At 36.1% G+C, this 25,784-nt stretch overlaps 1 protein-coding gene across 2 annotated transcripts in view; it reads left to right on the top strand.

Annotated features, from left to right (window-relative positions):
- Mcr (macroglobulin complement-related) overlaps window positions 1-25,784 on the top strand; it is a 133,037-nt gene that overhangs the window by 41,869 nt on the left and 65,384 nt on the right. Inside the window, exons 2-10 of one of the 2 annotated variants that reach the window (XM_069819584.1) lie at window positions 2,435-2,587; window positions 5,934-6,114; window positions 7,166-7,334; window positions 10,061-10,173; window positions 16,241-16,381; window positions 17,474-17,659; window positions 20,925-20,999; window positions 21,590-21,814; window positions 23,670-23,856. In XM_069819584.1, coding sequence (XP_069675685.1) covers window positions 2,435-2,587; window positions 5,934-6,114; window positions 7,166-7,334; window positions 10,061-10,173; window positions 16,241-16,381; window positions 17,474-17,659; window positions 20,925-20,999; window positions 21,590-21,814; window positions 23,670-23,856 — 1,430 coding nt within the window. The remainder of the gene's footprint in view (window positions 1-2,434; window positions 2,588-5,933; window positions 6,115-7,165; window positions 7,335-10,060; window positions 10,174-16,240; window positions 16,382-17,473; window positions 17,660-20,924; window positions 21,000-21,589; window positions 21,815-23,669; window positions 23,857-25,784) is intronic. The other variant, XM_069819585.1, reaches the window with a different exon arrangement.

The following is a 25,784-nucleotide window of genomic DNA, read 5'->3' as shown; positions in this document are numbered from 1 at the left end:
TGAGATACAGATGTGGGAGTAGCTAATTCTCAAAGTCGTTTGTTCAGGTGTACAAGTTGCTTCTTATGCAGTATATATACCAGGTGTTTCAGACCACCCGTATCAGCCTATTTTTTCGATATTTCTATATGATATTGGTTGCTTATAAAAAAAAATAACCAAAATTTATGTAAAGAATCGATTGGTGGTAGTATCGTTTCCCGTAACAAACCGAAAGTAGGTCTATATGTGGTCAACTTCGAAATTTGAAATGAGAACATAGGTCATTGAAGGTTCCATTGGAAACTACTTTTAAAACGAAACAACTTTTACTGAACTTTTTTTCTAACTTTTATTGCTTACTCACAAAGCAACAAAATTGGTATCTTCTGAGAATGCTGTGTGTTGTTTACTGATAACGTATTGAATTCATTTTGCACGAAACCAATTCTATAAATATATGAAGAAATGAAGGTCTAGAAATGTTAAACAACATGACCATTAGAATAGCATAAATTTGTATGTCTTCGAAAACTTTGCTTCATTTGTCACGAATTTAAAATCGGTTCATGCAGACTGGCAAGGACATATTCTCCATGTTTTAACGGTGTCATTGCACAAGGTATTGTGAATCAAGTGCACGTTTTCAGTATCCCTAAATTATCGAATACTTGTTTTGGTAATGTAGTCTTTCTGTCGTGTTCATAGCGAATTCTTCGGTGGTGGATTTATTTGCGAAGTCAGTTTATCCGGGAGTTGTGCACTTGAAATAAACAAACAGTGGCGATCCACTCCAAAAGAAACACAAACATTTGAATTATTTTATCTTTCTGTCATCTCTTAAGGTGCATCTACACGGTTCAACTTTTCTTTCAACTTTACGCATTGTAAGATTGATATTTAATATTAATTAATATACAGTATTTACGTAGTGAAGATAACGTTCAAAACAGCGCACCATGTAGATACAAAATCTTCTTGAACATGCATTTTAAACTTCTTCCCAGATTGCATGCGTGCGCGCATGGAACATTTAACCACGCAGATGCAGCTGTACAGCACTTCCCATTACACGAATATAGAAAAGTGTGATGGCGCAAACATTTTTCTAAATTTTCACGAAATTATACGAAAGCGTGAAATATATTCATTCTGATGGAGCTAATGCCATGAGGTATTTTCTTCCACACTATCAGAAGTGAAATATTCATTGAGACTATAACAACAGTAGTAATATTAATAATAATACTTTACTATAAAATGGTTAACTGAGGTCACTGAGGTTCAACCCGTAACAAAGCCTGCGTAGTTTTATCACCCAGGGACAGTATTGTGCTTAAGAAGCTTAATCCCATTATCTTTATCTTCGTAAGACATGGGCGGTCACTGAGGTACCCGTAACAAAGCCTGTGTAGTTTTATGAGATGGTACGGGCTGCCCGACCTTAAACGCTTTCAAGTCCAAAGTGAAACATCTTATTTTAGAATGCACAGTTCCCAGGATATAATTCACAATTATAACTGGTGTATAAAGTAATTGTGTAATTTAATTTGTCATCTAGTTTAAGTAAGTATTAAAGTTCGATAATCCTCTGGCTTATGCATATTTTCCTGTTTCAATTTTGTCTTAGATATACCTGTAGTGCGAGTGGACCTCGGACTCATTTCGCCTTCATTAGCTTCAATTCATGTATGATCTTAAATAGTTTCAAGTCCACAGCAGATGTGGTTCTGGGATTCGCCTACAGTTGTCATGTACATGGGGGAGCCGTAGGGAGCGGACCACGGCAGACCAGGGAGTGCAGTTCCCTTGGATGGGTGACATCTTTGTGAGTCGTAGGATCTGCTGTGTCGCGGTCTTCTGATCAGAAGATGCAGCAGAACGCAAGCACGTGCCATCCATCCCAACAGGGAGATGGAGGGGGTTTACGGACTTGGTCAGAACTGGATGTCAGCCGAATTGATAAGATGGCACCAAGCAGTGAATTACGTGCTTTAAGAACGATCCTAAGGACTTTAAAAATCATCTCAATACAAGGAGTTGCGCAATAGCTTAAGGCTGCTCCTCCTCCTGTCCTGTTATCGTCCCTGTCAATAAGCATGTGCACATTCGGTTTGTTTTCTCGTATTTAAATAAGTTTCTATTTAAATTTTAAAGAGATTTTAATTTATTGTGGAATCAGAAACCAGAAGAGATTTGAAGCCACTGTGACGAAGAAAAGGGCAATAACATCTTGTTCTCGAAATATTGTGCATATAGCAGATTCTGCATTTGGGATACTGAGTCGGTTCTCTTGATTATATACTGTGAGATTGTCACAACTACTAGGACAGGAAAGATTTGGAGAAGTGCAGCGGACTATATTCTATCAGGATTGGGACTGCTCGTATTATTGGGAAATATCTCTTTCTGAATCTGCCTCACAGTCAAATCACAAGATTATGATGTATTACAGGTTTGCGGCTGCATTCATCTTTCTTGTCAACCTGAATGCGACAACATCGCAGGACAGAACCCTCAATGACGTGGAGTCTGTGCGACCGGGTGTCAACGACTGGTCCTCGAGGAGCCCGCAGCTTTGGGAGAACAGCATCATCATCAATGAAGCGTGAGTTATTCCATTTTACTGTTGATGTGCTCTAAAAGAAACCCCTGCAAGTAAACAAGAGACATATTGCCGATGATTCGTAAAAACCAAGCCCCATTGTTTGCCCAACAATTGTTTTTTTTTTTCTTCCTTACTAAATTATAATATTTATATTGCTTTAATATTTGAAATGACTTCAGTTACCCTATATTTATTATTTATGTAGAAATTATTAGAAGTTTGGAACAATACTTTGTTAATACTACTGTATCTTCTTTTTATATTGCTTGTATTATTTTATTTGTATTTCTCTTTGTTTGTTTTGTAATTATATTTCTTTATTCTGTATATTTGAAATAAATAAAAATAAAATAAAAAAAATTAGTATCTAAACCATGGTAAAAACGTAAACAGGTAATGAGGCCTAGCAGGAATTGAACCCACGCCCGTGCGCATCACCGGATCAGTAGGGTGCACCTCTGCCGACTAAGCTATGCTGGTGGCTGATTTAGGCTTTTTCAGAAAATATATAAACAGAAGACAGTAAAGTTGTATAAAGTTACGGCAAAACCAGCGACGTCAAAATTAAAAAACAAGTAAAAAAGTATATAAATTACGAAGTAGATTTTAAATATTGTAACTTTTATTTCTCTTTACCACCACATATGTTAACAATGTCTTTTATTTCTTGATAATTCACCCTACAGCAATGGGTATTTCACTCAACACAGCAACACAATAGTCGTTATTGCACTCCACACGACGACAATGACAGTACACGTGTATTATTGTGAAGAACAACAATGTACTCCTAATTTCAATTAATGTTTATAAAGCACTATGTGCACAACAAAACTGTCAGTTCACAGTTCGCTTGTCTTGGCTAGTTCTTCTAGCTCACTGTTCAAGTTTACTGCACATCGAACTCCGATCCTCTGGATACGACGCCCTCGCCTGGCCACTGCCACAGTTACGGACTCCTCAAGTTCACTGCATGTTGAACTCCGATCCTCCGGATACGTCGCCCTCGCCTGGCCACTGCCACAGTTACGGACTCACTCAAGTTCACTGCACATTGAACTCCGATCCTCCGGATACGTCGCCCTCTCCTGGCCACTGCCACAGTTACGGACTCACTCAAGTTCACTGCATGTTGAACTCCGATTATCCGAATACGTCGCCCTCGCCTGGCCACTGCCACAGTTACGGACTCACTCAAGTTCACTGCATGTTGAACTCCGATTATCCGAATACGTCGCCCTCGCCTGGCCACTGCCACAGTTACGGACTCACTCAAGTTCACTGCATGTTGAACTCCGATTATCCGAATACGTCGCCCTCTCCTGGCCACTGCCACAGTTACGGACTCACTCAAGTTCACTGCATGTTGAACTCCGATCCTCCGAATATGTCGCCCTCTCCTGGCCACTGCCACAGTTACGGACTCACTCAAGTTCACTGCATGTTGAACTCCGATTATCCGAATATATCACCCTCGCCTGACCACTGCACTGAAAATATGAAATACAGAGCAAAATGATAACAAAGTACTATAATTAAGGTACAGATAGTACTCACAGTGAAGGATGGGGGTTGAAGAAATGTATGTATATATACATATATATAGTGGCTTGTGCAGCAAATGCTGCTGCAAACTAAGTTCGTTAGACGTTCAAATAAAAATTTTTCAGATTTATTTTCAATGAAGAATACTTGACATTTTGATAGTTATTTGCTTCCTTAATAATGAAACATACTCCCTCTGAATGGGTTTTTAGGCCACATACTTTTCTTGAACCTATCCACCTTCAGTTTTTGAGTTTCAACACAGAAACTCAAGCATCAATGTCAGGACGATAGCAATAGCTGTTTCAGGTCATTGTGGATTGTAGGCGAAAGTTAAAAAAAATGTCAGGTTTGCTAAGTTTTCGAACAATGGCATTTTGCTGCGTGTAGAACTTGAAATGTAGAGCGTAAAATCATTTTATCCTACTAAGAGATCATGCTGAAATGATCTGGAGACTACAAAATTTCCTAGGCCTCTTATTTTATCAGTAAGTAATACCTTTTGGTCTTTCCTTAGGAACTGTATACTAGAGCCAATACTGAAGACAATGACACATATCAATATCTACACCACACCGCCATTAAGTATATGAAAAAGACCCAACCACACTTGATTAAGAACTATAAAAATATTTGATTTTTAATAACAATATTATTATCTTACGTAAGTTTTGTAGTTATATATAGCCGCCACTCAGTAAATTATGGAAATGAAGATCTAAATTAAGATATTCTCTACATTTACTTACATAACCTCAAAACGTTTCACTTTCATGTCATCAATATAGCATTAATATTATGTATAATTAATGAAAAATAGACGCATCATGACATTAATCATAATAATATGTAATTTCTAAAATGGTAATAATGTCATCAAACCACCTCAAGTTTCGTAGATTTGAATATCCAAGACACAGCTGTACTCACAAAATTATACACTGCAGAATGAGACCTGTAAATTATTTTTAATAACAAATTGAATTTTAGCTCTAAATTTGTCGGCAATCCTGCAGGCCTTTGTGTAGTAGCCTATTGCTTATTGTAGTGTGTGTTTTGTTTTGTTCTGAAATTCAATCAAGTCGGCCGTGATTCAACAAAATTAGTTCTCAAAACTGACAACAGATGGATTTTGGAAAATAGGGAAATTATGTAGGAAAATTGACATTTCACTGAAAACTACTATTTTTCCGAAAAACTTTGGATACCAGGCATGAAAATGAGGGGTCACTCTTTAAAATCCGTTCAGCCGTTTTCCCATAATTTCCATTACCAGTTCAAATTATATATATAGATATATTGCAAAATGCAGCATCAGTAAATCATTCTCAATTATTCCTTACCAAACCAATTCAGTGCACATATCAGCTTTCTTTTTCCAGTCTCAATTTATTTTATAACATTAACTTTATCTTCCACACATAAAACCTTTCTTTTTTTCTTTTTTTCTTTTAATCTTGGTTCATTGTTTGCAAACTGATGTCTGGATTACACTGTGATACACAACTTGGCCCAATACTGTTTGTAAAGGATCGTTGGCGTGACGGAAGAGAGTTTGGTCTATCCCATTCTTCTTAGAATTCCAGTTCTTGGCCTGTAAAATAGTTTCGTCACTGTAACTGATGACATTACTGTCAACTACTTTGGATGATGCAACAGTCTGTTCAATGTATGTAGAACGTGGATTTTGAAAGAATTTACACTGTTGCTATAAATGAGTTGCTTGTTAAAATGCATAATTGTGAAAATAATAAATCATATTTGTTTAATACAGATGAGACCATACTTGTTGTTACTGCAGGACATACTTCATAGTGGCGAGTCGCATGGTGCGGCCAGGCATTGTGTACCGTGTGTCTGTCATGGTGCTGCAGGCCCCCTTGCCTCTCACTGTGAGAGTCGCCATCCAGAGAAATGGCGTCGAGATTAGTGGGGAAAGCCAGGACGTCAAGGAGGGCATACCAGAGACCATCATCCTGAGAGTGAGTGAGAGAGATGTGAAAGCTCTTATCTCATTGAATGCATGGAGCTTGCAAATAATATATAGACATACTTCTCCAGATCTGCCCTAACCACAGCATGTGATTTTACTTCTCATGTATTTGCTCACAATCTTCCCCCCCCCCCCCCCCCAGTCTAAAAACTTACCTTCAGATAATTAAAGTTCAAACTGTTCAAACTTGCTATCTATGTTCCAGACATTCCATGAGTTACCCAATGTCATAAAAATTTCTTTCATAATAATTCTATTACTATTACATGTGTCCATTGTGTACTTTGTATCAAGTTGTGTTTCTCACAAGTTCTGCAACTTTCCGTGATACAGCAGAAATGAACAAAAATTTGCTAACCTGAATATGATTTACGGTACATAGGAGGTTGTTGATAATTGATACATATTAGACTTTAGGTAAAATCTGTGTATGTGTGTGTTTTTTTTAATACTTCATCTGCATGCCCCATTACAGTATGTAATATTACATGTTATATATGTGTATACATGTGACTATATTTTTCGTAATATCTCCTACACCAAAGCGTCTGTCCAATTGGTAAGAAGCTCAGATCATTCCAGCGCATATTCTGACAAAACTTAAGCACCTCAATTCACAATTTTTTTTTGTGGGGATGGGGCTTACAAATTTATTTAAAGGTGTAGGGTTAGAAATTTCAGAAAACTGTTAATTTCAAGTACTAGACCACGTATGAAACAGAATATTAACATACCTAGATACAGTGGCTTGTATTTTTGCGTATCCATTTAATTTTGTGTATTTTTTTTTTAATGTAATGTGAATGAATGCTATATACTTTCTAAATTACGGCGATTTTTAACATGTCTCGAGTCCTGTTTTTAGTTTTATAGATCATAAGTAATGCAAGGTAAATGCCTATTTTAGGAGCCTGAACAATTTTGAAAACCTGTAGGTTAATTGTTGCACAAAACAAACAGTTGCAGAAAATATTTTTTACATCAGGGAATTATTCAGAAGCGTGATCTGCTCTCTTTGTATCGAAGATGTGTGTTTGCAGATTCCTGCAACGAGTGTTACTGGAGACTACAAGTTGCGAGTGGAAGGCAGCTATGACCGGATGATGGGGGGCATGGCGTTTGTCAACGAGACGCAGCTGATATTCTCACAACGCTCCATGACCATCTTCATTCAGACTGACAAGCCTGTGTACATGCAGGGAGAAACTGGTATGAGCAGATTACTAGCATTTGCATCCATATAGAATTGAAATATTTCTCTGTTGATTTAGGTCTGTTCATTCTGTTTCATTCCACTGTTATTTATGTGTGCTGCTCTGACAGCAGAACTCTCGAGATTTATCCTTTCATGATTATTAGTGCATTTGTGTACTCTCCTTACTCCTTTAATTTTATTGCATGCTTTGATCTCCGTGTTGGCCTGCCCTTGCATCCATAAGTTAAGACAGGTGTAACAACTGATTTGTACATTTTAATCTGTGCTGTTTAGAAATCGGGATATTTGATTCACTTTATTTGCTTGTTTTATTAATTACCTTTAACCATTGTTCTGCAGATGCTGTTGATTTCTACACGTAAATAAATTTTGTTACTTTGTTTGCTTAAGTTTTTGTATCCCATAGATCGTACATTACCATTGAAGCTTTAAGGTGTGGAACAAGTCCAGAGTTACACAATTTCTTGGCTGTTCTTAGTTGCTTTTCTTTCGTTTTCTAAAATTCTTATGTTGTATTTCATTGGGTTTGTGGAGTAACATTTGAGGTGGTCAGAAGCAAAGGGGTATAAGTGCACTTAAGTTATTTGTGAGAAAATGTGGTTGAAAGTACTTAAGATTTCATAAATTCCGTGAAATTTTTAATTTCAATTTTAGTATGTGGTGTGGTTAAAAGATGTATTTCTTTGCCACTAAAATTTTAAATGTTTTAGCTTGCCATGGATGCACTTAACTCATATTCTTAGAAATGTCACTTATACTCCTTTGCTTCTGACCCCTCAGTTCTAATTCCTACTTACGCAAGAAATATTGTCTTATCTGCATAATTAGTTCTCATTTCACTGCATACTGGACATTGAAATAATTTCAACAAAGATTATGTCAATAGAAACATTATTGTAAATCAATGCATTGAAACATAAAATGGTAACTTATAGAAATAGAGTGTATAACTTTAGTGCTGTGTATTAATATGTTGGACCGTGGTGCTACAGTTACATGTAGAATATAACTTTTCTTGTCAATCATAGTGCTGTGTATTAATATGTTGGACCGTGGTGCTACAGTTACATGTAGAATATAACTTTTCTTGTCAATCTTAGTGCTGTGTATTAATATGTTGGACCGTGGTGCTACAGTTACATGTAGAATATAACTTTTCTTGTCAATCTTAGTGCTGTGTATTAATATGTTGGACCGTGGTGCTACAGTTACATGCAGAATATAACTTTTCTTGTCAATCTTAGTGCTGTGTATTAATATGTTGGACCGTGGTGCTACAGTTACATGTAGAATATAACTTTTCTTGTCAATCTTAGTGCTGTGTATTAATATGTTGGACCGTGGTGCTACAGTTACATGTAGAATATAACTTTTCTTGTCAATCTTAGTGCTGTGTATTAATATGTTGGACCGTGGTGCTACAGTTACATGTAGAATATAACTTTTCTTGTCATTCTTAGTGCTGTGTTTTAATATGTAGTATTGTAATACTGCAGTTACTTACTTACTTACTTACTTACAAATGGCTTTTAAAGAACCCAGAGATTCATTGCCACCTTCACAAAAGCTCGCTATCCTGACCAAGATTAATTCATTTCCTACCATCATATCCCACCTCACTCAAATCCATTTTAATATTTTCCTCTCATCTACATCTTGGCCTCCCCAAAGGTCTTTTCTTCTCAGGTCTTTCAACTAACACTCTATATGCATTTCTAGTTTCACCCAAACGTGCTACATGCCCTGCCCATATCACATGTTTGGATTTAATGGTCCTAGTTATGTCAGGTGAAGAATACAATGTGTGCATTTTTGTATTGTGTAACTTTCTCCATTCTCCTGTAACTTCATCCCTCTTAGCCGCAAATATTTTCCTAAGCACCTTATTCTCGAACACCCTTAACTTCTGTTCATCTCTCAAAGTGAGTGTTCAAGTCTCAGAACCATACAGAACAACTTGTAATATAACTGTTTTATAACTTCTAACTTTCAGATTTTTTGAAAGCAGACTGGATGAATAAAGCTTCTCAACCGAGTAATAATAGGCATTTCCCATATTATTCTGCGTTTAATTTTCTCTCGAATGCCCTTTATTTTTGTTACTGTTGCACCAAGATACTTGAATTTTTCCACCTTTTCAAAGGGTAAATTTCCAGTTTTTATATTTCTATTTCGTACTATGTTGTGGTCACGAGACATAATCATATACTCTGTTTTTTCGGGGTTTACTTCCGAACCTATCTCCTTACTTGCTTCAAGTAAAATTCCCATGTGTTCCCTAATCGTTGTGGAGTTTCCTTCCCTGTAGTACAACAAGTAATCTCCTATTGACAATATGCCTAACCTCCTGCACTCCCACAGTACAGGACTTTTGTTGTTGATCTTAGTGCTGTGTATTAATATGTGGGACTGCAAGACTAGTACAGTTAACCAGAGTGTGTTAAAACTTGAGAGTAGTATTTATTAATGGTAAGTAAATACAAAATTTTAATCAGAACATATTGCATGTTATATATATGATAATTTGTTTTAGAATTACACAAACTTTCACAGTTATGTAGATTGGGTAGGGAGCCAACACGAAATTGTATATATAATGAAAGCTAGTCTTAAACTCAGAAAAATTGTGGGTTAATGGTAGATAATGTTTTTGGTGAACTTGTGACATAATTATGTTGTAATGTTTGTTATGAGCTTGTTCCCTGATGTGTGATTGCAGTTAACTTCCGCACAATTCCTGTCAACACAGAACTTCGTGCCTTCAATGATGCTGTAGATGTGTACATGTTGGATCCCAAAAGACATATCATGAGGCGGTGGCTTTCCCGTCAGGTGAGATTCGTCATTTTGTAGTACTATCCATAGGATATATTAACATCTATAACCGTTTGCATCCCTTATCGAAAGTTGTTTAAAATAAAGACAGTTTTAGAGGGAGAGGGTTCACATCTGTGGAGTAACAGTTAGCACACGTTGGTCCGTGAAACCAGATGGCTCGGGTTCGAATCCCGGTTGGGGAAAGTTAACTGGTTGAGGCTTTTTTTCCGGGGTTTTCCCTCAACTTAATATGAGCAAATGCTAGGTAAATATCTGTGCTGGACTCCGGACTCATTTCACCGGCATTATCACCTTCAATGCATTCAGATTCTAAATAACCTAACATGTTGATACTGCTCTCCAGATGGACTGACACACAACCAAATAGATCACATCTTGATAGATAAACGGAGACATACTAGTGTAGCAAACATTCGAACTTCCAGGGGGGCAGACTGTAATTCTGACCATTATTTGGTAATTGGAAAATTAAGAGAAAGACTGTCTGTAGCCAAGTGAGTAGAATATTAATAGATTCATTATCCTGAAATTGAAAGATGATGAAATTAAACAACATTATCAGGTCGAAATTTCGAATAGGTTTGCCACTTAAGGAAGTTCCGACGAAGTTGAGAAAGAGTTAGATGTTAATAGCGTGTGGGAAAATATCAGAGATAGTATGAAAATTGCAGCTGATCAGAGCATAAGTTATTATGAAAATAAGAAAAAGAAACCGTGATTTGATGAAGACTGTTGCATGGTAGTAGAAAGAAGGAAACAGGCAAAATTGAAATTCTTACAGGATCCAGTTGAGGGGAATAGAGATAATTATTTCAATGTAAACGGGAAGCAAGTAGTACACTTAGGAATAAAAAGAGAGGTTACTTGAAGGAAAAACTGAATGAGGTAGAAACAAATAGTAAAAATTGAAACATTCGAGATTTATATAAGGGTGTAGTAGTGTAATGCAACAGATACCTGTAGTAAAATTATCCTTTATTTCAACTTTGACGTTATTATGTGTAGTGCTGTAATGCAACAGATACCTGTAGTAAATTTATCCTTTATTTCAACTTTGACATTATTATGTGTAGTGCTGTAATGCAACAGATACCTGTAGTAAATTTATCCTTTATTTCAACTTTGACATTATTATGTGTAGTGCTGTAATGCAACAGATACCTGTAGTAAATTTATCCTTTATTTCAACTTTGACATTATTATGTGTAGTGCTGTAATGCAACAGATACCTGTAGTAAATTTATCCTTTATTTCAACTTTGACATTATTATGTGTAGTGCTGTAATGCAACAGATACCTGTAGTAAATTTATCCTTAATTTCAACTTTTACGTTATTATGTGTAGTGCTGTAATCCAACAGATACCTGTAGTAAATTTATCCTTAATTTCAACTTTGACATTATTATGTGTAGTGCTGTAATGCAACAGATACCTGTAGTAAATTTATCCTTAATTTCAACTTTGACATTATTATGTGTAGTGCTGTAATGCAACAGATACCTGTAGTAAATTTATCCTTAATTTCAACTTTTACGTTATTATGTGTAGTGCTGTAATGCAACAGATACCTGTAGTAAATTTATCCTTTATTTCAACTTTGACATTATTATGTGTAGTGCTGTAATGCAACAGATACCTGTAGTAAATTTATCCTTAATTTCAACTTTTACGTTATTATGTGTAGTGCTGTAATCCAACAGATACCTGTAGTAAATTTATCCTTAATTTCAACTTTGACATTATTATGTGTAGTGCTGTAATGCAACAGATACCTGTAGTAAATTTATCCTTAATTTCAACTTTGACATTATTATGTGTAGTGCTGTAATGCAACAGATACCTGTAGTAAATTTATCCTTAATTTCAACTTTTACGTTATTATGTGTAGTGCTGTAATGCAACAGATACCTGTAGTAAATTTATCCTTTATTTCAACTTTGACATTATTATGTGTAGTGCTGTAATGCAACAGATACCTGTAGTAAATTTATCCTTAATTTCAACTTTGACATTATTATATGTAGTGCTGTAATGCAACAGATACCTGTAGTAAATTTATCCTTAATTTCAACTTTGACATTATTATGTGTAGTGCTGTAATGCAACAGATACCTGTAGTAAATTTATCCTTAATTTCAACTTTGACATTATTATGTGTAGTGCTGTAATGCAACAGATACCTGTAGTAAATTTATCCTTAATTTCAACTTTTACGTTATTATGTGTAGTGCTGTAATGCAACAGATACCTGTAGTAAATTTATCCTTTATTTCAACTTTGACATTATTATGTGTAGTGCTGTAATGCAACAGATACCTGTAGTAAATTTATCCTTAATTTCAACTTTGACGTTATTATGTGTAGTGCTGTAATCCAACAGATACCTGTAGTAAATTTATCCTTAATTTCAACTTTGACATTATTATGTGTAGTGCTGTAATGCAACAGATACCTGTAGTAAATTTATCCTTAATTTCAACTTTTACGTTATTATGTGTAGTGCTGTAATCCAACAGATACCTGTAGTAAATTTATCCTTAATTTCAACTTTGACATTATTATGTGTAGTGCTGTAATGCAACAGATACCTGTAGTAAATTTATCCTTAATTTCAACTTTGACATTATTATGTGTAGTGCTGTAATGCAACAGATACCTGTAGTAAATTTATCCTTAATTTCAACTTTGACATTATTATGTGTAGTGCTGTAATGCAACAGATACCTGTAGTAAATTTATCCTTAATTTCAACTTTGACATTATTATGTGTAGTGCTGTAATCCAACAGATACCTGTAGTAAATTTATCCTTAATTTCAACTTTGACATTATTATGTGTAGTGCTGTAATGCAACAGATACCTGTAGTAAATTTATCCTTAATTTCAACTTTTACGTTATTATGTGTAGTGCTGTAATGCAACAGATACCTGTAGTAAATTTATCCTTTATTTCAACTTTGACATTATTATGTGTAGTGCTGTAATGCAACAGATACCTGTAGTAAATTTATCCTTAATTTCAACTTTTACGTTATTATGTGTAGTGCTGTAATCCAACAGATACCTGTAGTAAATTTATCCTTAATTTCAACTTTGACATTATTATGTGTAGTGCTGTAATGCAACAGATACCTGTAGTAAATTTATCCTTAATTTCAACTTTTACGTTATTATGTGTAGTGCTGTAATGCAACAGATACCTGTAGTAAATTTATCCTTAATTTCAACTTTGACATTATTATGTGTAGTGCTGTAATGCAACAGATACCTGTAGTAAATTTATCCTTAATTTCAACTTTTACGTTATTATGTGTAGTGCTGTAATCCAACAGATACCTGTAGTAAATTTATCCTTAATTTCAACTTTGACATTATTATGTGTAGTGCTGTAATGCAACAGATACCTGTAGTAAATTTATCCTTAATTTCAACTTTGACATTATTATGTGTAGTGCTGTAATGCAACAGATACCTGTAGTAAATTTATCCTTAATTTCAACTTTGACATTATTATGTGTAGTGCTGTAATGCAACAGATACCTGTAGTAAATTTATCCTTAATTTCAACTTTGACATTATTATGTGTAGTGCTGTAATGCAACAGATACCTGTAGTAAATTTATCCTTAATTTCAACTTTTACGTTATTATGTGTAGTGCTGTAATCCAACAGATACCTGTAGTAAATTTATCCTTAATTTCAACTTTGACATTATTATGTGTAGTGCTGTAATGCAACAGATACCTGTAGTAAATTTATCCTTAATTTCAACTTTTACGTTATTATGTGTAGTGCTGTAATCCAACAGATACCTGTAGTAAATTTATCCTTAATTTCAACTTTGACATTATTATGTGTAGTGCTGTAATGCAACAGATACCTGTAGTAAATTTATCCTTAATTTCAACTTTTACGTTATTATGTGTAGTGCTGTAATGCAACAGATACCTGTAGTAAATTTATCCTTAATTTCAACTTTTACGTTATTATGTGTAGTGCTGTAATCCAACAGATACCTGTAGTAAATTTATCCTTAATTTCAACTTTGACATTATTATGTGTAGTGCTGTAATGCAACAGATACCTGTAGTAAATTTATCCTTAATTTCAACTTTTACGTTATTATGTGTAGTGCTGTAATCCAACAGATACCTGTAGTAAATTTATCCTTAATTTCAACTTTGACATTATTATGTGTAGTGCTGTAATGCAACAGATACCTGTAGTAAATTTATCCTTAATTTCAACTTTTACGTTATTATGTGTAGTGCTGTAATCCAACAGATACCTGTAGTAAATTTATCCTTAATTTCAACTTTGACATTATTATGTGTAGTGCTGTAATGCAACAGATACCTGTAGTAAATTTATCCTTAATTTCAACTTTGACATTATTATGTGTAGTGCTGTAATGCAACAGATACCTGTAGTAAATTTATCCTTAATTTCAACTTTGACATTATTATGTGTAGTGCTGTAATGCAACAGATACCTGTAGTAAATTTATCCTTAATTTCAACTTTGACATTATTATGTGTAGTGCTGTAATGCAACAGATACCTGTAGTAAATTTATCCTTAATTTCAACTTTTACGTTATTATGTGTAGTGCTGTAATCCAACAGATACCTGTAGTAAATTTATCCTTAATTTCAACTTTGACATTATTATGTGTAGTGCTGTAATGCAACAGATACCTGTAGTAAATTTATCCTTAATTTCAACTTTTACGTTATTATGTGTAGTGCTGTAATCCAACAGATACCTGTAGTAAATTTATCCTTAATTTCAACTTTGACATTATTATGTGTAGTGCTGTAATGCAACAGATACCTGTAGTAAATTTATCCTTAATTTCAACTTTTACGTTATTATGTGTAGTGCTGTAATGCAACAGATACCTGTAGTAAATTTATCCTTAATTTCAACTTTTACGTTATTATGTGTAGTGCTGTAATCCAACAGATACCTGTAGTAAATTTATCCTTAATTTCAACTTTTACGTTATTATGTGTAGTGCTGTAATGCAACAGATACCTGTAGTAAATTTATCCTTAATTTCAACTTTGACGTTATTATGTGTAGTGCTGTAATCCAACAGATACCTGTAGTAAATTTATCCTTAATTTCAACTTTGACATTATTATGTGTAGTGCTGTAATGCAACAGATACCTGTAGTAAATTTATCCTTAATTTCAACTTTGACGTTATTATGTGTAGTGCTGTAATGCAACAGATACCTGTAGTAAATTTATCCTTAATTTTAACGTTGACATCGTTATGTGTAATGCTGTAATTGTTATTGACATTTCTCGCATATTTGGTTTTGTTACTGTTGATTTGCAGATCATCTGAGTTGGCTTCTGACTATTGTTGCTGAAGAGTCTCATTTGAACTTAATATCTTTTTTTAACAAAATAAGGCTTCAAAATGTATCGCCATGTGAATTAATTTTAATATTCGTAATATTTCTTTCTCAGCCAGTAGCGAGTGAGAGTCGCAATGAATCAGTCTGCTTACTGCAGCAGTAAGTTGTAAGGCTTATTTCCTATCTTTACTGCACTTACAGTTTGTGACATGTTTTAGCCTCAATATGTCTTTAAAAAATGAATTGATAAGTTTATTCAGTATCCAAATTGAGCCATACGATCTATTAATAGCATCAAAAGGTAGCTTAAAATCAGTACACATCTAATGTAAAGGCAGATAAAATGTATGAAATCTCTGAAGATTAAACATAGTGTAAAGTGTGGTCCATAGTAGATCGACCTTTACAGAAACCATACTCATGTTTACCAAGGCAGTGTTCTACGTGATTCTATATATTTAGCTAAAATATTTGTAAAATTTAAGAATGAGATTCCTCTGCAGTCTGAAATAGATTTGCAGCAGCTAACAAATCTGTTTAGTGATGAGTGAAGGCACATCCTATGTCCAAGCCCAATCTTGTTAACATTTAAGGAGACAGATGAGCAGTGCAGCACTGTCCTGTGATCATTGAATGTAATGAATGGCAGGAAGAGCCGTTGTATGTTTAATGCATGAACTGTGTTTGTGCAGTCTAACTTCGGCACAGTGAGCCTGTCTTACCAGCTTTCGGACCAGCCTGTGTTTGGAGAATGGTTCATCCAGATCATTGCCCAAGGTCAAATTGAGGAGACAACTTTCCTAGTGGAGGAATACTACCAGACAAGGTTTGAAGTAAGTACCGTTACATATCTGTCTAGGACTTGGGTGACATTCCGAAGTTTGCAGCTCTTTCAGCCGCCATAGGAGGCGAACTATGTAACACTATATTATTATTATTAATGGAGCAATGGTGGAATGATGGTAGGGGAAACGGGAGTACCCCACAAAAACCTACCACCACTGCCACTAATTCCAGTTGAACCCACCGAGATTCAAACCCTGGTTACCAGCATGGGATGCCAATGCTGTAGCTGTTGAAGTAGGTATAGTCATCAAAATCGACTGAGTGTGAGAAGCACGACATCTACATGTTAACAAACTGCTCAACAGTCATTGTGTAGAGAAGCTCCGGATCAGACGACAGTCAGACCACGCGACGGGAGTTTTCCCCTCTTTACTCTCCTCCCCTCTCCTCGATACTGCTTCCAGCCGCTCAGCTCTCACGCTGATTTGCCTACCTTGTGCACGATAGCCACCTCGTCCCGATCCTGTTCTTGCGCTGTGTTCTCACAAACTGATCAGGCTGTAAGCTCCACCTCGTGAACAAATCACATGGCGAATCTCTACTAACCTTTGAGTTTATAACGAATCTCTCTGCTGTTGTTTTCTTTCTCTTCATGTCAGAAATAGGAATTATTTCCATATGTTGTATTTTACCACGAACTGTGTAATTGAACTATTACTTTGTGTGTTGTGGCACTTACTTTCTCTTAAAACTGTGAAGTATTCTTGCGGGCACCTATTTAGATGGACTTCCAACATTTCACTTCGAAAATTGAAATTTTCGATGAAACTGCTTGATAAATGTCACAAATGAGAATTCTTTGCTGAAATTGATACTGATTTCTCAGCTACACACGAGTAGTAATTGTGTGATGTTGATATCGTACATTGGAATACTGCTGCAAAGAGAAGTACCTCTCAGGAACACATTTTCTCAAATCTTGTGTTGTTTATGTAGACATTTCTTGTTACTAGCAGTAGTAATATTTTTTATCACTAATGTAATAGCAGACATATATGTGCAGACACCACCTACTGTTGTACTGTGCATTTATATTGAATTGGAAGACATGGTCGTATTTCATGAATGAGTGTTTACAGGTGAATGTGACGATGCCAGCATTCTTCTTCGACACAGACAAGTACTTGTATGGCACAGTGATGGCGAACTACACCAGTGGGGCTCCTGTACGAGGCAACCTCACTCTGAAAGCCACCATCAGGCCTATCAGACCCGCATACCGCAACATGGACCGCAATCCTGTGGTGGAGAAATATTTCAACTTTGTAAGTAATACATTTATATCGCAATGTTTTGTTAGTACCTCATGATAAAATCCAAGTTTGTGCATTATAAATTGTCTTTATTATTAAATTAAGTTTATTCTGTCAATTGTAGGCAGCATCTGTCTTGTTCTTCCCACGAATGAAAGACCATAATTACTAGTTATGAAGGCTTTTGTGCTTTCTTGATGCGCGAGCCATTACTGATTGCTGTTCAGAGTTCTGCGTATATTTACATCAATTAAATGTGTGTGTGTACTAGCATCGTGCATACAGGCGCTATGTTCAGTTCAAGTTTGAGTATGGTGAAGTTCAGTATTTCCTGATGTTTGCTCTGTAGAAAGAGGCCTGTCGTATTTGTTACATATGCTGCCCTCCACTCATGTTTTAATCGCTTCAGAATTTTAGCACAAATCTTGAGATTAGTTTTTTTATATGAAATAAGACGAAGTTTTTAATGTCTTGGTTGCCTCTCTCATGATCGAACATTACAGAACACTAGTTTGTACTCTGTGTTAAAAATTCGAAGAAAGGCCCAGGCCGATTTTACACTGAAATATGTATATCCACAAATAATATTTCTATACTATGTTTATTTCCCGTGATAACAGAAAATTATCTCTAATATACAATTAGTCATTTATTCTGTAGATTCTGATGGACTGTCATACTTGCAGCTTTTCTTTGCATTGGCCAGAAAACTTACATCATTGGAGACAACACTATGAATGCATGAACTCATACTGAAGGATACTTCCATTTCTTCAATATCTTTACCAGTTCTCTGGCACGGAGGCTTGCTACTACAGAAATTCCTATTTGCAGAACTTCCATCGACGCCATTTTATCCTACTTGAAAACAAAATAACTATAGATTGACAAATCGAACTGAAACCCCGACCGAGTTACTACGTGAGCGCTGGCTGTCTTGAGGAGGAGTAAGTGAGAAAGCAGGGGGGAAGGGAGAGAGCACTATGCACTATGTACTTGCAGGTCCATTGTCAAACCTGCTAACAAAAGCATTAAAAGGTTGACTAGTTGCCTGCAATGCTAGTATAATGGACCCTTCCTAGCCGACAGTCGAGGCAAAAATGAAGAATCCGTTATTGTGGTAATACTGGAGAGTGGTTCTTCTATTGGTCGCGATGCCCACACACACCCTCTCAGATATTTACGTGGTGATTGGTGACTGAATGACGAGGAGCGAGGGAGAGAGAAGAAAGAAAGAGATAGATTCCAGAAGTTGGCGTGTTTTACGGGGTTTCACTTGAAGTTGTCAGACTATAGAATATGTCTTATGTCTGAACCACAACTTGAATTCAGGTTACTTGAAATCAAGTGACTTCAGTTCAGGTTACTTGAAATCAAGTGACTTCAGTTCAGGTTACTTGAAATCAAGTGACTTCAGTTCAGGTTACTTGAAAAGTGTAAACGAGGTTTTACAGACAATAGCTTGCAAGGACGAAAGTTAGTAGCAAGTTATATTTTTGTAGGAAGTCATTCGTAGCAAGATCGGTTGATTTCCTCTTTTTTTTAAATGATGCATGTAACTCCTGAGCTCATAACGTATTAAATCTTTGGAGAATATATAATTTTTACTCCATAATATTTACTTGTTTAATGCCCAAGACAAGGACACAAAAGTCATTCGTCTTCTAGCTTCACAAGAAATGTTGCTGATGTTCCTGAAATGATTCTTCAACACTGCATTTACTGATGTGGTCTCAATCCATATCACACAGGAAACATTCAGGGATTGAAAGAATGGATAGTCTAGGCAGATGAGCTGCAAGACAGTGATGTGCAATAACTATCCATACAGTTTGTATCGGTACCATTTCTTAATTTACTGCCATATAATGCACTCCTTTTTGATAACATGATAGACTTGCCGATGGAGTATGAAAGTCATTTTTTGACGCGTATTTATGCTATGAATTAATTACAAAGTTTTCACGATTACATACAAGGAAGATTATTAAAAAATATATACTGACAAGCCATTGGGATTATTTGTAGTTTTTTTTTTTTAAATAGTCCTACACGACTCCCTAGATTTGTCACCTACTATTATTCTAATTATTGTTTTTTTTTTTTTGTGGTAGGAATATACTGTTACTATCTGTGGAATTTCCCCAGAATATTATTGCAAAACTCATTACCGAGTGGAAGTAAGCAAAGTATGTTGTTTTTAAGGTATTGATATTTACTATCTTTTGCATAGATCTAATAGCGAAACATGCTGAATTTAGTTTAGGGGTAATTTCTTTAATATGATTTTTCAAATTTAATACATTATCGATTTTTGAGCCAAGAAATTTGTTGTTTCTAATAGGGACCTATTGTTAATTATTGCGCTTGAAATTTGTGAGGTTGAATTTGGACATGATTTTAATTGAATTATGTTACTTTTGTTACAATTTAATACTAATTTATTGACTGAGAACCAGTCACATATTTTGAAGAGAATTTCCTCTGTTGAAGATTGGAATGTGTTGGAGTTATTGGCTGTAATTACTACTCTATACTTGTGTCACCTGCAAATAATATGGGATGACCTACATCTTTGAAGATACACACAACATTGCACAAGATATACCAATGTGGCTTTTGTGAACCTTTTCCAGAGGCATGACAAGCCATGGATGAATAGGAGAGTTAAGAGTGTAAATCAGCAGATTGACTTGGCTCAGTTGGAGAGGGACATGTAAGAGAGGAATACACTAATCATGGACTGCATATGAATTCTCGAGGCAAGGAGTCGCTAATGCTTCTCATTGCTGACAGTCTTCATTAGGGGTCAAAAGAGAGCTACCCCATTTTTTACCTGCTAATTATTTTCAGTCTTCAGTGTATCTCTGGCTTATCTTCAGTTACCTCTATATGTCTTTGATCTAGAAGCATCATCATTATTATTATTATTATTATTATTATTATTATAATCATCATTATCATTATCATTATTATTATGATTTTATTATTTTTTTACTAATGAGTGGTACAGTACATGAGTCATTTACCCATATGAAGCAGTTACATAGACCAATTTATTGACAGAGTCATTGTCCAGGGTGCGCCATAGGAGGCTGGTCTACACTACACCTGCAGTGAGATGAGATGATGGAGATAAGTTGAAATGCCACATTAGAGTACCTGGGCAGCTTCATTATTATTATTATTATTATTATTATTATTATTATTATTATTATTATTATTATTATTATTATTGAAGATGATTATGAAGTTTTAAATACGTTTCTTCTTTCAGGATGAACAATTTCCATTTTGGTTTTCTACATTCCAAAGTGATAGTCAGTGGGATTCAATTCCGTACCTAAGAAATGTAAGTGGGAGTCCGTGACATGTGCCACTTACTAACTCAGGGCTATGCTTGTTCTTACTAACCTGGTGCTGGCTTCCCATTTGTTTAGAAACTGGAATGCATAGATTGAAGAATCTGGTGGAATGCATTGGATTTTGGAAGATAAATGTTTGTTTATGATTTCAGTTGCAGTGACTTAGCATGCTGGTCCAAATACAGTAATAAGTCTCTGCATGACTTAATAAGAAATGCATATGTAAGAGCAGTGAAACTTTTCTGTAGTTGATGGGTGTGGAGGCTATCTAAATATTTGCAAATAAGAACATTAATTGTTATGTCTGCGGACATATTTATATTTACATTGCTGTAAAATAATCCGTTGTTTAAGGACCTTCTATTGTATCAATTATCTATGGTATAGTGGTGCTTCCATCTCCAAGTGTTGTGGGTTCCTGTCTGGTGGGCGAAGGAAATCTCTGTAAAGCTGGGAATTCTATATTACACCAAGTTAATCATATGTATGAAAGAACTTTGACTTTAGGCACGTTAATGCTATAAGGAAGGAATTCTGGTAAACTCTTGTATTTTGTAGCGACGTCATATTGTTGCAGTTTTACGGAGTGTATGAGTTCCGGTATCCCATAGCAGAGCTGGAGCAGTTCGTGCCCTCACTGGAAGGAATGGAGGTGACTGTGACAGCCACAGTTGGTGATCATTTCCTGGATGAAGTTATAGAGGGATATTCCACTGCACAGATTTTCAACTCTTCCATCAAGGTGACATTCCTCGGTGGTTCACCGCAAGTCTTCAAGCCATCCATGCCATTTTACTGCTATGTGAGTTATGTATCTTATCATATGGAAATTTTATTTGTTACATTTAAGACACAAGTTTTCTGAGATTCTTTTTTAGAATATTAAATGTAACTAGTTCAGTTATGTTGGGCGAAGAGATTGCAAACATTGTTTTTCAAGAGTGGAAAATCATGCATGCTGTACCTGTAGAAATGCCTAGAATTAACATTGCATTGAACACACTGCTTTACAGAATTGACTCATACATACGGAACAATGAGATACCGCTCACGCATGTCAGCAGTACCCACAGTAGTGGTGGTAGTCATGACTACAGACAGAATGTTTGGCAGAATGCCTCTTTGGATTAGTTTATACCAGGGTTGGGCAAAGTCACTCATCCACATAGATTTATGACATGCATCTAACGTGCACATACTGAGCATATGTATTGTCATTCAGCAAAATAAAACGACAAGGTTCTGAATTTAACCTTAGGTCGAAAGTAGAGTTCATATTTACTGCTAACGCGAATAATGCTCAGTGTGTGGCGTGCAGTAGATTCCTTACAACAGTCTGTCGGCTTCATCATGGAGGAGTATAGCATGGTGATGTAGGAGGAGAGTTAAGAGAGTGCATGAAGAAAAAGAATTGACAGATGTAAGTTCTTACCCATACTCTGTGATAACTGTGACTGTATGATACTTAAAGTAACCCTCTGCTATTACGCCAGCTATAAAGTTTCCTTGTTTGTCACATCTGCTTAATGAAGCTGAATTTGTGCAGCTGTCATAGATATTTTGTGTCTGGATATTTCTCAAACAATTGAATCCATAAATGTTTCTCGTTGCAAAATTATATTTTGCATTCAAAATCTTGCTAATGATTTGATTGAGCAACTAGCAGACATCATCGAGATGTTTGTGGCAGTGACGTGCCAGATATCACTCAGCGTGCGATTCTTATAAGGAGGAATCCTATTCCAACTATTTAAACATATCCGCCACTTTGGTCTTTAATGAGAAAAATTAATTTCTATTGCCTCAAATCCCAGTCGGGGCAAGTTACCTGGTTGAGGTTTTTTCCGGGGTTTTCCCTCAACCCAATATGAGCAAATGCTGGGTAACTTTCGGTGCTGGAACCTGGACTCATTTCACTGGCATTATCACCTTCATTTCATTCAGACGCTGAATAACCTAGATGTTGATATAGCGTCGCAAAATAACCGAATAAAATAAAAAATAAAAATTGCCTCAGACAGGGCACCAGCGATAACAAATGTATGTTGGATTTTTAGGATGCTTGAAAATGAAGTCGGCAGCTGATAGTATTACTTCATTACCATACACTTCCTTTTGTGCCATCAGTATGTTTATAAGAGCTGCAGCAAAACTTAGTATGTAGCATGGAAATATTGATACATAAATGCTGAATTGATAATCACAAGTTTTTGCTTTTTCTTGCGTTTTTCAGCAGTTTAAAATCTATTTTAAGGGTTATTAGAGCCTAAACTTGCTGTCTCTAGTCATGACTGTTATACTTAATAGGTGAGGAGTTCGTTTTAATATTGTATGTGGTGTAACACACATTATGGAACGTGTGTGTTCATGTCTGGTAATGATCTGAAGAATCAAAGCCACAAGTAGGGTAGTGGACCAGATCACCTCTCCCTACAGCAGAGGTGTACAGTAATATGATTGATAACTTGGATTATGGTGTCCAGGTTCTTGAATTGCATATCTGGACATAATTAGTCCAACATTGTGAAATGACTGGCATAGCTAGAGAGGGAGCATTAGCCTTGTTCAGACTCAATTGCTTAGCAGTACATCTTCACAGAATTTACTAACTAAGATTCACTCTGCAGCCCCATTACAAGCAACTCGTTGTGTTGCAGCTTGCTGTGTCATTTCAAGACGGATCCCCATTGCCACATGAACGGCTGCTTCAGAGCAGGATGGAGATCAGGTCCGAAGTGACTTCTCGTTCAGGAGGCCGCAGAAGCCTGGACATACAGGAACTCAAGATGTCTGCGGAGAAGGAAGGAGTGTGGGAAATGAAAGTGGACCTCAAAACTCAGCTAGGTGTGTCATATTTAGTAATCCTTAGTATGTCTCTTCCCCTGGGATAGGGTTATGAATTCTCTGTTTGATCCAACCACTTGCACGTGGATGAATATAGGAACTAAAGAATATGCAGTGACAAAACTCAAGCTTGTGCAGAATCGGGTTTTATCGTCCTCAATTTTTTATCATGAAGAGAATAAACATAGAGTGAGAGGGGAGTAGTTCACACCTGGTCGAAGGCATTATTGTCTGTTTCGAGTCCTAACAGTGCAGAGATTAATATGAAGGAGAGCCAAGCATACCCAGAATGAAGCAAGAAGCTGCTAATAAAAGAAACATTAAATTGTTCTTACCTAAGCACATTTTAAAAATATGCACAGTATTGCATAGAGAACATTCATTCACAAGGCCCCTAAATTCTGTCTGCAGAGGAAGGTTCAGAAATTGCTCCATTTAGGTTTCTGCAAAGGAGAAGAAATGGCACGAAATTTAGAACACAAAAGATATAAATAATACTGATAATTGACCATCTCTGTGGTGTAGGGGTCGGCATGCTGGTCTTTTGTGCAGAGGGCCCAGTTCGATTCCCGGTCGGGTTGAATTTCCTGGTTGCGGTTTTTCAGGGTTGTCCCTCAACCATAGGCAAATGCCAGGAAATTTGGGCCACAACATCCCTGAATATCATCGGCTTCAAACATCACCAAAATCATATTCATAACAAATCAGTAATATATCTATAGACGCCATCTAGTTCACAACAGTATGACACAGGTCTTCGGATTTCACTCAGAAGATTAACTCGTGGTATGACCACAGATGTTAAAGGGAGTATAACTTACTTACTTACTTACAAATGGCTTTTAAGGAACCCGAAGGTTCATTGCCACCCTCACATATGCCCGCCAGCGGCCCCTATCCTGTGCAAGATTAATCCAGTCCCTATCATCATATCCTACCTCCCTCAAATCCATTTTAATATTATCCTCCCATCTATGTCTCGGCCTCCCTAAAGGTCTTTTTCCCTCCGGTCTCCCAACTAACACTATATGCATTTCTGGATTCGCCCATACGTGCTACATGCCCTGCCCATCTCAAACGTCTGGATTTAATGTTCCTAATTATGTCAGGTGAAGAATACAATGCGTGCAGTTCTGTGTTGTGTAACTTTCTCCATTCTCCTGTAACTTCATCCCGCTTAGCCCCAAATATTTTCCTAAGCACCTTATTCTCGAACACCCTTAACCTATGTTCCTCTCTCAGAGTGAGAGTCCAAGTTTCACAACCATAAAGAACAACCGGTAATATAACTGTTTTATAAATTCTAACTTTCAGATTTTTGGACAGCAGACTGGATGATAAGAGCTTCTCAACCAAATAATAACAGGCATTTCCCATATTTATTCTGCGTTTAATTTCCTCCCGAGTGTCATTTATATAACAGGAAAAAAAAAAAAAAAATACTGATAATATTAATTACATGAAAATTGAATTAGAATCTTAGCCTTATGTGGTGGTGGTGGTGGTGATGGTGGTGGTGGTGGCGGCGGCGTGTAACAATGAAGCTGTCAGCAGTCACGTCACTTTCCGATAAGAGAGCAGGGCAGGGATGAAGATGATATCTTGAGAATCACAGGGAGTGCAGGTTTGGGATGTGGCTGATATTTATTCTAAACAGGGCTACTGCTGATCTTCGGGAGCATTACTGATTCCTTCCAGACTCTCGTTGAGTGACTTTCAACTTTTGTTTGCTGCAGCTTTTTCTTTTAATATTCTCGTCCTTGGATGTAATTTTTTAATTGCAGGATATAAGATATCCTTCTTGAATGCTTTCTTTGCGAGTTGAGCAGCAGTTTCGTTCCCTACTATCTCGCAATGAGATGGAATCCATTGTAGAGCTAAATGCATGCCGGTATTCTGTAGCTGGTAAATGGGTCTGCATAATTATC

Source organism: Periplaneta americana, chromosome 2 (assembly GCF_040183065.1).
Source record: "Periplaneta americana isolate PAMFEO1 chromosome 2, P.americana_PAMFEO1_priV1, whole genome shotgun sequence".
NCBI classification, from domain to species: Eukaryota; Metazoa; Arthropoda; class Insecta; order Blattodea; family Blattidae; genus Periplaneta; species Periplaneta americana.
The sequence above is the reverse complement of the archived record's forward strand: the minus strand, read 5'-3'. Positions and strand labels throughout refer to the sequence as shown.